The sequence below is a fragment of the Hyla sarda genome, chromosome 7 (assembly GCF_029499605.1).
Source record: "Hyla sarda isolate aHylSar1 chromosome 7, aHylSar1.hap1, whole genome shotgun sequence".
NCBI classification, from domain to species: domain Eukaryota; kingdom Metazoa; phylum Chordata; class Amphibia; order Anura; family Hylidae; genus Hyla; species Hyla sarda.
In genome coordinates this window covers 82,462,994-82,481,373 of record NC_079195.1, presented here as the reverse complement: position 1 = coordinate 82,481,373, position 18,380 = coordinate 82,462,994, and the positions used below count along the sequence as shown (strand labels likewise).

Below are 18,380 nucleotides of genomic sequence, written 5' to 3'. Positions count from 1 at the left end.
CCTCTGGGCCATTATTCTCTATGGGCATTCTGTCCCTCTGTCATTCCTTTTAGTATGTCCCGCACCCCTGCTAGGTCTGGGGGTCTAGGGCTCAATCTATTTGGGGGCCGTGTAGTAGCCTAGTGAGGCGCCACTCACCTCCTCCTGCACTACAGCCCGCGCTCTCGGTGAGGGGGCCAGGAGCGGGGCCCCAGCTCAGATAAACTCCTGGCCAGGACGCCCTCCCCAGCCCGAGCCCTCTCCCGGATCATACACAAAACTTCCTCAGCCATTATACAGCCCGGGCAGACGGTGTCCCTGCTGGAAGCTGCTATAGAAGTGAAAGAGAAGGGGAGGGCGGACTTGATGACACGTCTGACTCCGCCCCTTTCTATACCACCTGCCCCACTCCCACCAATCCGAGCACAGGGGAGGGATAGACAGAGCTAGCTGGGAGAAGTGTGCCTAGCTCTTAACCCCTTCTATCCCAAACTCCTTTCCCACTCACAGTCAGTGTCACCTAAGCCTATACGGCTCGGTAACACCCATCAATTGAGAACGTCGAGATGGAGCCCAACTCAGTGAAGGTATGATCATCTGCTCTGTACCAGGGGCTGCAGGGGCACAAGGCTGGCACCCCCTCACCCCACCAGCCTCACACAGCACAACTTTTACTCCAACTTTAACCCTCTGGAGCCCTGAAAAGAAGAATAATATTGGGATTTGTTTGTGTTGTTGTCGTCACATTCCTGTAGTGATACATTGTATCCTTATTCTGGGGACGCTCATCTCCTATCTGTTTTGCCTTTTTCATGACATTGTTGTGTTTTTGTATTTTTTATTATTATTATTGACATCATTTTTTTTTTATTATTTATTCTCTCCTGCAGTGGGTCGGCTCACCCTGTGGTCTCCATGGACCTTATATCTTCTACAAGGCTTTTCAGTTCCACCTTGAAGACAGACCAAGAATCTTGTCCCTTGGCGACTTTTTCTTAGTCAGATGTAAGCCAGAGGATCCGATTTGCATAGCGGAGCTCCAGCTGTTATGGGAAGAGAGAACTAGCAAGCAACTTTTATCAAGCTCCAAACTTTATTTCCTTCCAGAAGCTACTCCCTTGGGTAGGAATACCGACCATGGCGAGGTGATTAACCCCTTTGTGCTAGCCGATCGTATTGATGGTGTATGGGCGAGATCAGCACTGGAGGCTGCAGTACCTTACTGTATGTTTTGCTAAAGAGTTCTAGAGGGGGGGCTTCCAGCTGTTGTGGTGGGATCACCATTGCAGATGTAGTGAAGATGAAGACCCCTCCAGGGTGATGTGATCTTATATGTCTATAGATCATGCTACATTTCTGTTCCCCATGATTGACAGCTCTATGAATAACCCAGCTCTGCTCATGGTTTTTTTTTCTGCATATTGTGTCTTGCTTTCCGATGCTGCTCTGCTCTATCACTCCTATGGCTGTGTGTGTGTGTGTGTTTTATTGCTGATTGCATCCATTACAGTCCCACTGGCTTATTATTGCAGTGCATGATATTGTTCCCAGCTCAGTACTGGGGTTGATATGTTTTAAGAGGGAGGAAATTATGAAATGGAGGCTGAGTGAGATCAAAGATGTGTTGAATAAAGTGATAAATGACAGCTACCTGAATAAATACATTCAGAATAACTTGCAGATCTGCTTGGGCAGAAATAGAGAGAGAGAGAGAAGAATCAGGCATGTAAACCAGCACAAACACGTTAAGCATTAACTGCTTAATCCTTAACAAGGAATCTGATGGCTTGAGACTATTTATTAAGATGACGCTTCCACTGGAAGGTATTTGCAGTTGTCATCATGAATTAACCCCTAATGTGCTGCTGACCCTACAATACACAATGCAGTGTTTCATAATAATCAGTAAATGGACCCCCCCCCTCCTTCTCCCTCCCCTTCTCCTCTTCTTCTTCTTCCTCTTCTCCTACCCTGGCAGAAAATAATGTTTGATCTACAGTTGACATTTTTTTCAGATAATAGCCTAAATCATCAAAGCATGATCGCTTTACAATGTCTTCTTTTTTTTTTTTTTTAACTCCCAGATCTGTAATTTCAAGCTGCACTGCAATTATGCTGCTTTATTGTACTCCAATGGCTGCAATAGGTTACTGCTGAACTCTTTTTATAGTGTACATGCACAGCGCCGTGTTTAAGAGAATGGATTGCATGTTAAATCCTATGAACATCATTGTTCCGGAGCACTCAGCTTTTTTTTTTTTTTTCCTGATCTCTTGTTTAAAAGAGCGAAATAGAAGTCATCCTATTTTTTTTTTACTGTTTGCTTAAGTCAACCTCTCACCTAATGGACTTAATAGCAGTTTTGTCTTGCCTTTATTTAAAGCTAAGGTTACATTGCAGTTTAATATTACATCTTTGAATGGCTTCAGTATTTTTAGTTGTGCTTGGCTGCCCCCCTATGCTCAGACTGAATGGCTTTGTTTTTCATTTACTCAAGTTGTTGTTTTTTTTTTTTTTTTTTTTTTTTCATGTGTGTGTCTTTATCTTTTCTCATGGCAACAATATCCAGTTGATATTTTGCAACTTCTAAAAAAAACAAAAAATAAATAAATAATAATAAACACATTAGCAGGTTGACCTCACTTCTGTAAAGATCTGAACATGTCCTTTCCCCCTGTCTAACTTTCCTGTGCAGCTGTCTATACCGCCCCCCTCTTCAGCTCCATCCCCCCCCCATAGGCAGGACTTATTATTTGCTTTTCAAATTTATTACTTCAACATGGTTTGCGATCTGGAGAGAAAAAAAAAAAAAAGGGGGGGGGGAAGGATTAAATATCAAGAAAGCAGTATGAATATCATCCATGTTCTCTTGCCACTTAAAGGAAATGACTCAGCCATTTTATTAGTGCCTGAACAGCATCAATAACAAGCTGCAAAATACTTGTAGACAATGCAGCCCTGAGATCTCCTTTTAATAGTGGAACAATTGGCAGATTTAATGACATGCCATAAATAGATTGTGATCGGGCTCCGTGACTTCAGGGCGGTGACATAACTTTATTTTCTTAATTACATTTAAATATTTTTATTTTTTTCCCCCTTTCTCCTCAGCATTAAAACATTTTGTGATATGAAGCTTATTGTATTTGTCTTTCAGCTGTTAATTTCTCAATAACTGGTTTGACAGCATTGTCGTTTTTTTGTTTTTTTTTTCCTGACAGCGAAGGGGGAAGGGGTGGGGGGAAATGACACTGGGAGGAATTATGCAAAGATCTGGCGTTGTTGTACAGGATAATATTGATAAATAATTGAAACAGGTAGAAAGTTTCCTAATGCAGTTGTGCTTTACACCCCGGTGATGTCATTTCCCCTCTGGCCTGAGTTAGTCATTCATTAGCAGGATCGTAGAAGCAACAGAATCCAGTGTTACTTCATTGGCAGGCAGCCTACAGAAACCAGCACTGAGAGCCAGAGCCTAAAGAGGGCAACATAACACTCCCATGTTCACATACACTTTGTTTCCACTTGTCCCATTAACTTGTTTATGTACATTCCCATGAATTTATTACTGATTGGAAATCTTTTTTTTTTTTTTTTTGTGTGTAAATATTTACAGATTTGGATGAATCCACTTCCCCCTTCTGTCTATAATAAGCATTAATCCCAGGAATTATAATGGAGGTCATGTTTGCTTTGATAATGGAGTATTGTTTCTCTTCCTGGCATTTATTGTTCTGTTATATTGTTGGAAAAATAGTTTTTTTTTATATAGGTTTATTACTTTTTTTTTTTTTTTTTTTTTAAACTACTTCCTGGATGCATTTTATCAATCCTAGTGTATCTTTTAGAGATGAGCAAACTTACAGTAAATTCGATTCGTCACGAACTTCTCGGCTCGGCAGTTGATGACTTTTCCTGCATAAATTGGTTCAGCCTTCAGGTGCTCCGGTGGGCTGGAAAAGGTGGATACATTCCTAGGAAAGAGTCTCCTAGGACTGTATACACCTTTTCCAGCCCACCGGAGCACCTGAAAGCTGAACTCATTTATGCAGGAAAAGTTGTCAACTGCCGAGCCGAGAAGTTCGTGACGAATGGAATTTACTGTAAGTTCGCTCATCTCTAGTATCTTTGTGTGACTTTTACAGGTAGACATGCCGCATAACTGGTACATGAATCTAAAAATAGATTTTGCTGATAGGGGACTTGTGTGACAACTGTACAATGATATTTTTAAAAGGATTTGTTACTATTTTTGGGGATCTCTGTTTTCTGTCAGCGAATGGAAAAATTCTAGTTTACAATCAGATGCCGAAATACATGGATAGTCCAAATGCAATCAGAACTAAATGTTTACTGCAACAATTCTCTGTGGGATGTACACATTAAAGTAGTCCCTCAAGTTACGATATTAATTGGTTCCAGGACGACCATTGTAAGTTGAGACCATTGTATGTTGAGACCAGAACTCTATGGAAACCTGGTAATTGGTTCTGAAGCCACCAAAATGTCATCCAAAAATAGGAAAAAGTGAGGATTAAAGATAAATAAGTAGATAACTTATACAGATAAAGCAAATCCTTACATATAAAAATAAGAATGATCTGCTGGGAGCTGTAAATCACTGTCTATTTCAGTGTTTCCCCAAGAGGGTGCCTCCAGCTGTTGTAAAACTACAACTACCAGCATGCCCTACAACTACCAGCATGCAACTACCAGCATGCTGGGAGTTGTAGTTTTGCAACAGCTGGAGGCACCCTCTTTGGGAAACACTGGCCTATGTAGAGGATAGAAGCGTCTTCAGGGTCCTGTACAGAACACACAATGTCCTAAAAATAGTAAAATGAAGCTGCCCTCACCTGGTGTCCAAAGGAGCAGCTAACCCTGGTGCAGGTAAAGAGTACAGAACATGTAACACCTCCCTGTACTGTAGGGGGCGCTACCAGACACCAGTCAGTGCATGCACTTTCGGACTACAGGGGTTTTACCAGTGAATGCCCATTCTGATTGGTCGGTTCTTCCAGCACCTGACACGTTTCGCAGATTCCATTGTATGTTGTGTCTGGTTTCAAGTTACAATAGTCCAGAAAAGACCATTGTATGTTGAAACTATTGTGTGTTGAGGCCATTGTAAGTTGAGGGATCACTGTGTATAGCTGTTGACTGACACTTATTTCTTCCATATGCATGTATGATTAGCTAAAGATGCATGTATTCTGGACTAGGAGAAAAAGCTGTTGCCAGACACCTTGGACTGTTGCTTATCTCCCTAAAATGATTAAATATGTATAAGTCTCTCAGCCAGACCACCCCACAATACCGTAAATGTAGCAGGGAGTCGGCACTCGTCACGGTGGTGTGGTGCCCGTGGACAGGTAATCAGCAAGGTGGGTAAAGAAATCCCACCACTCAAAAATGATGCTAAATCACCTTGGGTGTTTAATTACACATAAAGAAAAGGTGTTGCGGCTCGCAGAACGCGTTTCAGACAACAGGTGGCCTTTGTCAACCGATCAGTTGACAGAGGCCACCTGTTGGCCGAAACGCGTCCTGCGAGCCGCAACACCTTTTCTTTATGTGTAAATAAACACCCAAGGTGATTTAGCATCATTTGTGAGTGTCGGGATTTCTTTACCCGCCCCACAATACCTGCTGTCACAGGAGACTTGTTAGGCCCCATATACATTCGAATGGCCAGTTGTGCTAAAAATAGTGGTTTAAGCCGACATTAGTTAAATGTGTCCAGAATTATCCAGAATTAGAAAAAAAGTTGCTGTTTTCTTCCAAAAACAGCGCCACACTTGTCCTCAGGTTGTGTGTGGTATTACAGCTTAGCTCCATTCAGCTGCAATGGAAACCTCAATGAATAGTAGATGTATTGCTCAGTGGATACCACCCATGCCCAATGGATGACCCTCATTTTTATTAAGAAAGTAGATATTCATGGGACACTTCTAAACTATGCTAAATCAGGCTGTTGTCTTGATAGTTTGTTACAATGTGAAATGTATTAACAGTTTATATTGCATTGCCTAGACTGGATGCAACTAGATCAGACCTTATTTTATGAAAAGTATTCGGCTGTATTTGTCCCATACTTGTGCTCAGACTCTTCCTCAAAGATTGAGTCACTTTTGACACCAGTCGTTGGGGCTTCTTGGTAACGACTAGGGTTGCCACCTGGCCAGGATTTTACTGGCACAGCCAGTATATTGACCACCCTGCCAGTATTTTTATATTAAAAAAATACTTATCCAACCAATCTTTTAACTCCCAGAATGTTGCACCATATACTATACCAGTGTTTCCCAACCAGAGCGCCTCCAGCTGTTGCAAAACTACAACTCCCAGCATGGCCGGACAGCCATTGGCTGTCCGGGCATGCTGGGAGTTGTAGTTTTGCAACAACTGGAGGCACCCCTGCTTGGGAAACACTGACCTATACTATATACTACTATATAGTCCAACATGCTGGGAGTTGTAATTTTCCTTTGGGGCAGCTGCTGAGCCACAGGCTGTATCAGGGCATGCTGGGAGTTGTAGTTAGTAACTAACGGCAACTCCCAAATTTACTAATAAAAAAAAAAAAAAAACTATCAAAAGGCCTCCAAATATCACATCAAAACAAAAATGGTCCTGTTAAAAACTGCAGATCGGTGCACAAAAAATTTGCCCTCAAACAGGCGCGTAGAAGCAGAAATAAAAAAGTTATAGGGGTCAGAATAAGATAAAATTTCCCCCACATACGTGTATCCTGTGATGTCATGCATATATCATTATGCAAATTAGCAGGGTCTGTATTTTTTATTTTTTTTTGCAAGAAAGGTAGCAACCCTATTGACGACAACAGTGTGAACAAAGGCTAAAGGCTGAATGTTTTCATTCAGTGAAGCAAGCAGAGCTCTTAGATGGTGAGAAATTGAACACTAAGTTTATTCGAAAGTTTTTTTTTTTTTTAAATCAACTGGTGCCAGATAGTTAAACGGATTTGTAAATTACTTCTAGTAAAATGTTTTTTTACCGTTCCAGTACTTATTAGCAGCTGTATGCTACAGAGGAAATTCTTTTCTTTTTGAATTTCTTTTTTGTCTTTTCCACAGTGCTCTCTGATGACACCTGATGCCCGTATCAGGAACTGTCCAGAGCAGGAGAAAATCCCCATAGCAAACCTATGCTGCTCTCTTTAACTTTCTGGCACCAGTTCATTTAAAAAAAAAAATCCACCATAGTACCCCTTTAACCCCTTAACGACAATGGACGTAAATGTACGTTATGGTGACGTGGTACTTAACGCACCATGAAGTACATTTACGCGCCGTCATGATCGCGAGCACCAGAGCGGTGCTTGCGTCATGCGTGGCAGGTCCCGGCTGCTATCAGCAGCCAGGGACCCGCCGGTAATGGTGGACATCAGCGATCGCGCGGATGTCCCACATTAACCCCTCAGATGCTGTGATCAAGACGGATCACGGCATCTGCAGCAGTGCGGTTCTTTGAATGGATGATCGGATCTCCCGCCATGCTGGGGATCCGATCATCCAGCATGGCGGCCGGAGGTCCCCTCACCTTGCTCCGGCCGTCTCCCAGGGTCTTCTGCTCTGGTCGGAGATCGAGCAGACCAGAGCAGAAGATCACCAATAATACTGAGCAGTGCTATGTCCTATTCATAGCACTGAACAGTATTAGCAATCAAATGATTGCTATAGATAGTCCCCTATGGGGACATAAAAAGTGTAAAAAAAAAAAAAAGTTTACAAATTTAAAATAAAAAGTTAAAAAATGTGAAAAATCCCCTCCCCCAATAAAAAAGTAAAACGTCCGTTTTTCCCATTTTACCCCCAAATAAGCGTAAAAAAATTATTAATACACATATTTGGTATCGCCGCGTGCATAAAAGTCTGAACTATTAAAATATATTGTTAATTATCCCGTACGTTGAACGGCGTAAACGTAAAAAAAATTTAAAAGTCCAAAATTGCTGTTTTTTTGTCACATTTTATTCCAAAAAAAATGTATAAAAAATGTATAAAAAGTAAAACCTAAGCAAAAGTGGTACTGATAGAAAACTACAGATCATGGCGCAAAAAATGAGCCCTCATATTGCCCCATATATGGAAAAATTAGAAAGTTATAGGCGATCAAAATAGGGCAATTTCAAACATACTAATTTTGTTACAATGGTTTGAGATTTTTTTTAAGCGGTACAATTCTAGAAAAGCATATAACATGGGTATCATTTTAATCGTATTGACCTACAAAATAAAGAAAACATGTCACTTTTACCAGAAGGTGTACAGCGTGGAAACAAAACCTTCCAAAATTTGCTAAATTGCGGTTTTCTTTTCAATTTTCCCACATAAATAAAATTTGTTTGGCTGCGCTGTACATTTTATGGCAAAATAAGTGAAGTCATTACAAATTACAATTGGTGACGCAAAAAACAAGCCCTCATATGGGTCTGTGGATGGAAAAATAAAAGAGTTATGATTTTTAGAAGGCGAGGAGGAAAAAAACGAAAATGCAAATATAAAATTGGTCTGGTCCTTAAGGCCAAAATGGGCCTGGTCCTTAAGGGGTTAAAGAACATCTGATTTAACAGTTATTAAGCTTTATTTACGTAAGACTGGAAGACTCTGAGGCATTTAACTATGATCTAGAAATGTTAGTAGAGATCCCGGCCCACATGAGGTAACAACTGATACATCACTAAAATCCAACAGTGTTTCCATAAGTCACTGTTGATATGTGGTATACATTGTTTAATTATAAGTGTATAAAATATTAATAAGTAACCTGGCATATGTTACCACTGTCTGCCAAGTTCTGTTGCTACTAAGTCACATTCTAAGTGTTTATACTTGGCCCCATATCAGTTTGATTTTCCTTTGGCAGTATATGTTTCCTTGGGAACAATAATTGCCTCACAAGCCATCAGCCTGAGTGATCTATGAGCTCACTTACATTTAGGGCTTGTCGAGCTGTCGGATAGTGTCTTATGTATGTGTGTGAACATAGTTTTATAGCTGACAGAAATGGTCATCTCATGTACAGTATGTAAAATGCAATAGGATATTTGGAGACAGTTGTTGGTGTCAGTTTGTCACTATAGGCCTGATTGTCTAGGAGTTTGCCAAATGAAGTGGTTTGTATGGAAACATGCAGGACTATGTAAGTGAGCGTGCATGTATCTTTCCTGTGGATGTTGTGAAGCCTGGGTTTTGTTGAACTCTAAACTTAAATTCTATTCTCTACTAGCTTTTGCCCGCGGCTTTGCTCACGTAAAATTTGGGGTAACATAAGCGTGTGCAAATTTTTTTTGTGTTTTGATTGATTTTTCGGAGGATTATTATGTACATACAGATACAGACAGACTTTTTTTTTTTAATTTAAGAGTAATGGTGCAAATTTTCGAATTCAAAAATCAACCTTAAAATCAACCTTAATTTATTCAAACTTTGAACCCCCTGTTTCACCCCTTCAGGGGTGGAATTTTAGAAAACATTAAAACACGTGTTTCTTTAATTGTTAGCCTAAAAACAAAGTTTCATGCTTCTAGCTTCAAATATGACGGACTTCCATACAAACTTTCAACCCCTTTTCACCCCCTTAAGGGTTGAATTTCGACACCTGTGAAAAAAATTCAGCTTTCTAGGTCCAAGGGTTTAGGCTAGGCGTTATATATATATATATTTGCCTTTACATGGAATGAGACATGAGAAAATGGAAACTGTCAGCTTGCTCCCCCCGCACTAACCAGTGGTACTGGCTGATAGTGGGGGGGGGGTTGCTGGTCAGTTTGATGCCTACCGTGTTCGGATCCGCCCTGCCATTCGGCTGACATCTTTGTTTTTCTCTATATGCTAATTAGGTGCTAACTGGCACAGGCTGGGGTTACTGGCACTCTGACGTCAGTGCCGCTGGCTGCAGCGCCAGCCAGCTCATCAATATTCCTCCCCTCCCTCTGCCTATCCCTCTTCTTCCCACTCTGAAATGAAGAGGGAGGGGAGAAATATTGATGAGCTGGCCGACACTGTGGACAAGCGGCGCTGAGGTCAGAGTGCCAGTAACTAAAGATGATGATGGAGTCTGGCAGCGGCTTACCCCTCCTTTTTCTATTAACAACACATAAACACTTGGCCAAGACAAATGTTCATGTGTATGAAGGGATCAGAAGAGATAGCTGTTAGCCAACAGCTATCATGTGTGCATGGGTACCTTTAAAAACTCTACCATTTCATAGGGGTTTCTCATCCTATACCCAGTAAGACAAGTGTTTACTGTTTATATTGTTGTAAATAATGACAAATAGCACAAACATTGTAGCCGTTTTTTTTGTTTGTTTTTTTTGTTTACTTTAATATATGCCCTATAAGAAAAAGTAGGAAGTTTATTTTCTCAGTTTACACCCAAATACTTTATCTACGATGTGTTAATTTTTTTGAATTTTTAAATTTTTCTATAACTAAAACTATAAGAAATGATGTTTCTGACAAAGACTCTTATAATTCTTCTCCACTCAGAATGGTTTTCAATTGTGGAGAAGAGAGTGTCAGACTACATGGCTGGTGTTGTTTTTGTTTGTTTTATTTATATTATTACTTTTATGCAGTAGAGTTTGTACAGTGTGGCCGAAAGTGAAAGAGGAACTGTCAATAGTGTCTACAAAAAGAAGCTGTAATCTTCAATACAGGCGCATACCATCACTCTGCTGCTACTTTTACAACTTAATGCTGAAATTTATAACAAGAAATATCTGTACAGCTTCAGGATTAAGTCAGAAATATAATTATTACACTCACTTGTTTTTAGTTCCATTGTTGAAGGAAAGTAAATTCAAGGCCATCAAGGAAGAATAGGGACTTTCTTTCTAGCTTGTGTTTTGATGCATTATAGCGGTTTGGATTGAAAGGGGCATAAGACTCACCATAGAGTGGCCCCCTTATTCTGGTTCTTATTTTGGTTCTTGGCCTCCAATTGTTCCAGGTTTTTTATTTTTTTTTATAAAGGGAATTTGTCAGTTGTAATTCATTCGAAACATTCCAGGAGACATGTGAGACCTTTTTATATATCTGTCTGTGCTTCCAGAACATAGATAAATCCTTTTATTATCTAGTGCAAAGAGTCAAAGAGGTGTTCCCAAGCCTCTGAAATGCTGAGGGCTGGAATGCCTCTTTTTTTTCCCCCTCCCATCCCTGTTCCTGCTTGATTGACAGCTCAAAGCTGAGCACTGTTTGCAAATCTTGCAATTCAGCACAATTTGCATGCACAGCTCAGGAAAAAGATTTAAAAACAAAGCTCAGCTTCCTACTGACTGTCAATCAAACAAGGACAGGGATGGGATGAGGGACAAGGATGCATTGCAGCCCTCAGCCCTTCAGGGGCTTTGGAACACCTTTTTGTCACTTAGCACCAGAAAATAAAAGCATTGTTCATGTTATGGAAGCACAGATCTATGAAATGAACCCTGTTTCTGTTATGTTAGCTATATAACAATTTCAGCAGTTTGGAACGTTAATTGCGGGTGACAGATTCCCTTAAGGTAGCAATGAAACTTAAGAAAGTAAGCAAATAAACAACAATTATAAAACTTATCTTTGAAAATGATAAATTGTTGCGATACTATTCTTAGAAAAAAAATATCCACCCCCATGGAAATATTTATTTTATGTCAAAGTGGAAATGATTTCAACGCTTTCTTCCATTTCTTCCTGTTTTTTCTTTTTTTTTGTACTGTGTAACTATTTGAACACTATCAAGTGATTTACACAATAATTGGTGAGCCACACATTCTATGTTGCATTAAGTTTGGAGTTAGCTGCAGTGTTGTTTTCAGGTCATTCCTTGTCTTGCAGACTGCAGTAGGTTTTCCTTAGAGAGTGTTTTACATTCATTCCACCTGTAAATTATTTTAAGTAATTTATTCTTTACATATGAATAAACAAGAATTGTTTTGTACAGTGTGAGTTGTCCCTATGCAGTACTGTAAATTTCTTAGATCTGAGAAAAAATGCAGCGCTGAAACGTATATATTTAAAGAAAATTGTTTGTGTCAGTCACTTAGCTGTACTGCTTATTTTTTAAGTATGACAAATGACTTCTTGGACAGCTCTATGACTCAGAGGACAGTGAACTTTTACCGCTATGTGTATTACAGGAGGTAGAGATACTTACAGTATTTAGATCATTAGATCACTCTTAAAATGTTTTGTCATGCGTGTATCTTACAGTCAATGCAGAAGCTCGTGTAGCTGTTAAGCTTGTTTATTCCGTTGTAATCTTAGATTGTAGAAAATGTGAAGTATGTACAGAGCTAAACTGTACAACAATGTATTATTACCATCACCTACAATGATAAAACATAAAGCGCATTGTTTGTGTATTTCATTTTCCCAGAGAAGTAGGGACATTACCCAGAAACTTGTTCTTTCTTTGAAAAGTTTTACTCAAATATAGGTCTTTGGGACTTTGCTGTGAACATCTCACCAGCTCATTTTTGATTTCAGGTTCTTACTTACGATATGGCAAGTTGATTTATATATATAGTATACTTTCAGGTTTCATATTTAGTCATCAGGATTATTTGTGTATTTCATTTTGACAGTTCAGTTTTCATTAATTTTTGTTGTTGTTGAGTTTCAAGTTTTCTTTTATTATTTGCATTTACTCATTTTAATATTGCTCCTGTGCTCTATATTTTGGTCCAAGTTGTAAGGGCAGGTGTTAAATAGCAGTTTAACGAGGTTAATGCATTTTGTTCTGTTACATTGCAATACCATATCATACATTATGCCTTTTATGTTATAGCATACCTGTCGATTTAGGTAACGTTGTAGCTGTCATGTGTATGTACATGTGCAGTACCACTATTTCTGGCCATTATATAACTTTTATATGGCATTTTGTCCTTGAACTAGTTTAAGAAGCATAGCCTCTATGATGTACAGAAGAAAAGATCCTGCTTTTCTATATCTATATACACATCTTAAGAGGCAGCAGCAGTATAGAGGAAATTATAGAGTAGTCCAAACTTTTTGCAGTTTTTTTGGCATTCTCCAATCACTACCTTTCCCATCTCCCTAATCTCAATAGACATAAAGAACATAATTTATCCTGATTTCTCAGTGATCTGCTTGTCTGTCTTGTAAACATAAGATGAAATTGAGCTGTTTTTTTCCAAGTGAATGAAATGTTAGGGAGCAGGAGAGGAGCATGAGAAGAAATAAGCATTATTCTGTGATAGGATATAGATGAAATTTCTTGCTTGCTTGTACTACATTTATTCAAAGTGTTAAAATGACCATATCTATCTAACATATGGTGGTAGTCACATGCTTTTTCGTGTTTTTTTGCTTTAAAGAGTATGTGCACATTTGATTTCATACAATGCCATAGGTTAATATTGGAGGCTATTTTGCACCATGCAGGATTAAAACTGAGTATTGTTCAAAATTGTATTGAAGAAAATTTTTTATTATGAAAATGTTTTATATGGAAACTTTATTAATTTTATGGTTGCTTTGGCAAAAACTCAAATTCCAACATTCTGCCTAATATTCCTGAAAATTGCCTCTTGAATGATTCTATTGTGATACTGAGAGATTTATTAGTTTTTTTTTTTTTTTTTTGCTAAAGTAATATACATACAAGAATATCTCTGTCATGACCAACTGTGCAGGGAGGGACCAGCTCCAAGTTGTCGATCCATCGCTTAGGATGGATGGGCAAGTAGGCAGAGAGAGTGTTTTTAGGGTCAGTTTAGGGCTTACTCTCCCTGTCTCCCCCAGTCGGTCATGACAGAATAACCATCCAACCCACTTGCTCTGGTGCCACTTTCCATGTTCCTGATTCTGTTTTCAAGTGGACCAGATGCAAGGACCTCTTCGGCCTGTCTGCTGCAGTATGGCGTTCCTGAGCCAAGCATCTGCGTCCAGGTGGCAATCGTGGAGCCATGGAGTGTTTTTTTATTTTGCTGATGTTTTTTATGCTTGTTTTGTGTTTTAGAGGGTCCGATGGCCCATGTTTAAAGGGGGGGGGGGGTACTGTTATGTCTGTTTATTTGTTTTTGCATTTTTCTATTTAGGTATGTATTCACACTTTTGTTTGTTCTGAGCAGTTTGCTACTCATCCCTGGTTAGGGAATAGTTAATGCTCAGATGTGTCTACTTATACCCGAGTTCTCCTGCATTCTGTGCTGGTTATTGAATGCAGTACTATGATGTCTGTTAGTGCAATTCACTTTGTCTGCTTGTCTGTTAGTGCAATACACTTTCTCTGTTTGTGGAATATGCTATGATGTCTGTGCATTATACCTCTATGTCTGCTTGAGCATTTACCTTGTATTTATTTGTGATATGATCTTAGTTTTTAGCCATGGTTAAATAGTCTTTTATTGTAGATTTTAGTCTGTGTTACATTAGTCGGTTTTTAGGATTAGTATGTCCGTTCTGCTAAGTACCGTATATACTCGAGTATAGGCCGAGTTTTTCAGCACGATTTTTCGTGCTGAAAACACCCCCCTCGGCTTATACTCGAGTGAACTCCCCCACCCGCAGTGGTCTTCAACCTGCGGACCTCCAGAGGTTTCAAAACTACAACTCCCAGCAAGCCCGGGCAGCCATCGGCTGTCCGGGCTTGCTGGGAGTTGTAGTTTTGAAACCTCCGGAGGTCCGCAGGTTGAAGACCACTGCGGCCTTCAACATCATCCAGCCCCCTCTCACCCCCTTTAGTTCTGAGTACTCACCTCCGCTCGGCGCTGGTCCGGTCCTGCAGGACTGTCCGGTGAGGAGGTGGTCCGGTGGGATAGTGTTCCGGGCTGCTATCTTCACCGGGGAGGCCTCTTCTAAGCGCTTCGGGCCCGGCCTCAGAATAGTCACGTTGCCGTGACAACGACGCAGAGGTGCGTTCATTGCCAACGTAATTCTGCGTCATTGTCAAGGCAACGCCTCTATTCCGGGCCGGAAGCGCGGAGAAGAGGCGCCCCCGGTGAAGATAGCAGCCCGGACCACCTCCTCACCGGACCACCTCCTCACCGGACAGCCCTGCAGGACCGGACCAGCGCCGAGCGGAGGTGAGTACTCAGAACTAAAGGGGGTGAGAGGGGGCTGGATGATGTTGAAGGCCGCAGTGGTCTTCAACCTGCGGACCTCCGGAGGTTTCAAAACTACAACTCCCAGCAAGCCCGGACAGCCGATGGCTGCCCGGGCTTGCTGGGAGTTGTAGTTTTGAAACCTCTGGAGGTCCGCAGGTTGAAGACCACTGAGGGCGAATGATAAGAGGATGATGAAGGGGGGGTGTGGGGATGATGAAGGTGGGTGGGGATGATGAAGGGGGGGTGTGGGATGATAAGGGGATGATGAAGGGGGATGTGTGGGATGATGACAAGGGGATGATGAAGGGGGGATGTGTTGGATGATAAGGGGATGATGAAGGGGGGATGTGCGGGATGATAAGGGGATGATGAAGGGGGGATGTGTGGGATGATGACAAGGGGATGATGAAGGGGGGATGTGTGGGATGATAAGGGGATGATGAAGGGGGGATGTGTGGGATGATAAGAGGATGATGAAGGGGGGATGTGTGGGATGATGACAAGGGGATGATGATGAGGATGTTAATGACGGGTCTGGATGATGACAGGGGGGGATGAGGTATTTCCCACCCTAGGCTTATACTCGAGTCAATAACTTTTCCTGGGATTTTGGGTTGAAATTAGGGGTCTCGGCTTATACTCGGGTCGGCTTATACTCGAGTATATACGGTAGCTGTTCACACTATAAGTTTTTATGTATCCATTTTCTGAGTTTTTGTAACAAGACATCCCTGTGACCTTGGCACTCCGTGCTCCATGGTGGACTCTGGGAGATTGAGTTCTACTTTAGTATCAAGACAGTCCCGTGTTTTCTGTAGGTTTTCTGGGGGATTGAGTTTTTATTCTTGTTTGCTCCTGGAGTTTATGCAGACTCATCCATTTCCCAGTCTTGTGTTCTGGACCTAATCTGTTTATTAGTTATCTGTGTCCAGTGTGAACAGTTCTATATTTATATCCTGTTTGGTTGATCTGATCTTTGTCCTTTGTACTTCTATCAGTTTGTGAACAGTGTACTATGTTTCCTTATCAGTTTGCCTGTTTATATTCTGCCTTGTTAGTATTTGTATCCTGTTTGGTATATCTGGTTGTCTAGTAGTTCTCCTGTTTCGGTTTCTGGCCATGAGAACTGTGAACTTATGGAACAGTCTACCTCAGGAACTGGTCACAGCAGGAAAAATTAACAGCTTGAAAACAGGATTAGATATATTCCTGGAACAAAATAACATTAATGCTTATGAAGAAATATAAAATCCCATCCCTTCCCCAATATCGCGCCACACCCCTACCCTTTAATTCCCTGGTTGAACTTGATGGACATATGTCTTTTTTCGACCGTACTAACTATGTAACTATGTAACTATGTTTATTCATTGTTTTTACGTCACTGCACTTTAGCGCTGGCAGGGACCTGCTCCAAGTTGTCAATTCACTGCTTAGGGTGTATGGGCAAGTAGGCAGGGAGAGTGTTTTTAGGGTCAGTTTAGGGCTCTCCCTGTCCCCCAGTCGGTCATGACAATCTCCAACAGCTCAGTGCTTATCTTAAGTCCTACACCTACAAAGATTTACACACACACACACACACACACATATATATATACATATATATATATATATATATATATATATATATATATATATAGTTCTTAACTAAGTGAATGCTTTCAACAAACTGTTTGCCTTTATGGGGAAGGCCACAGGTTTCAAAAGTAGTGACTGTAAAATGACTGGTAAAGTCTACTGCTTACTAACAAGTGATGTCTGAGAATGTGTAATACTTTCTTTTACTTCTTGGAATCTGTACACTCGATTGATAAGGTGCACCATACAGGGGAAAGTCCTTACCAGCACCACTGCCATTTACTGTAAGTGAAATAGCCAGTGACACTTAACCAGTCTTTAAGAATACATTTTGTAATCTAAACCCATGTTATGCAGAATGGAAACGAAAATTGTTCTAATTGTGTCTTTTAAGTAAGCATAAGAGTGAATTAATGAGAACATATTTTGCCTTCAGTTGCTTAGTTACAAAGTAGTATTTCTCAGCTCATGTGAGATAAATTGGCTCTTTTATGCGACAAGTCCCCTAAACATAATGACTATATTGTTCTGGAGAGTGAAAATATGTAGATTGTACCTTTTTTCAATAATTCTCACTGTGGAAATGGTACATCATCATTCTGTCCCACCGATCCCCACTTATTGAAAAATCCATGCAATAGCTCTAACCAGGTCTCTGGGTGACTTAAGTAGAACAATGTTGTACGTATTGTATATTTATACAGCACATTGAATTTCAAAGACAATTCATTATTACCTGCACAAAACATAGTTTTTTTTCTCTCTGTTGTGCAAAGGAATACTTAACCCCTTAAGGACTCAGCCCATTTTGGCCTTAAGGACTCAGACAATTTAATTTTTACGTTTTCATTTTTTCCTCCTCGCCTTCTAAAAATCATAACTCTTTTATATTTTCATCCACAGACTAGTATGAGGGCTTGTTTTTTGCGCGACCAGTTGTCCTTTGTAATGACATCACTCATTATATCATAAAATGTATGGCGCAACCAAAAAACACTATTTTTGTGGGGAAATTAAAACGAAAAACGCAATTTTGCTAATTTTGGAAGGTTTTGTTTTCACGCCGTACAATTTATGGTAAAAATGATGTGTGTTCTTTATTCTGAGGGTCAATACAATTAAAATGATACCCATTATTATATATTTTTATATTATTGTTGCGCTTAAAAAAAATCACAAACTTTTTAACCAAATTAGTACGTTTATAATCTCTTTATTTTGATGACCTCTAACTTTTTTATTTTTCCGTATAAGTGGCGGTATGGGGGCTCATTTTTTGCGCCATGATCTGTACTTTTTTTTGATACCACATTTGCATATAAAAAACTTTTAATACATTTTTTATAAATTTTTTTTTAATAAAATGTATTAAAAAAGTAGGAATTTTGGACTTTTTTTTTTATTTTCGTTCACGCCGTTCACCGTACGGGATCATTAACATTTTATTTTAATAGTTCGGACATTTACGCATGTGGCGATACCAAATATGTCTATAAAAAATGTTTTTTACGCTTTTTGGGGGTAAAATAAAAAAAAACGGACGTTTTACTTTTTTATTGGGGGAGGGGATTTTTCACTTTTTTTTACCTTTACTTTTTCATTTTTTTACATTTTTTTTTACACTTGAATAGTCCCCATAGGGGACTATTCATAGCAATACCATGATTGCTAATACTGATCTGTTCTTTGTATAGGACATAGAACAGATCAGTGTTTTCGGTCATCTTCTGCTCTGGTC

At 40.0% G+C, this 18,380-nt stretch overlaps 1 protein-coding gene across 1 annotated transcript in view; it reads left to right on the top strand.

Annotated features, from left to right (window-relative positions):
* The first annotated feature begins 414 nt into the window (after positions 1–414).
* Positions 415–18,380, top strand: part of ARID5B (AT-rich interaction domain 5B) — a 338,170-nt gene continuing 320,204 nt past the window's right edge. Inside the window, exons 1-2 of the mRNA XM_056529837.1 lie at positions 415–566; positions 870–1,124. Coding sequence (XP_056385812.1) covers positions 546–566; positions 870–1,124 — 276 coding nt within the window. The 5' untranslated portion in view covers positions 415–545. The remainder of the gene's footprint in view (positions 567–869; positions 1,125–18,380) is intronic.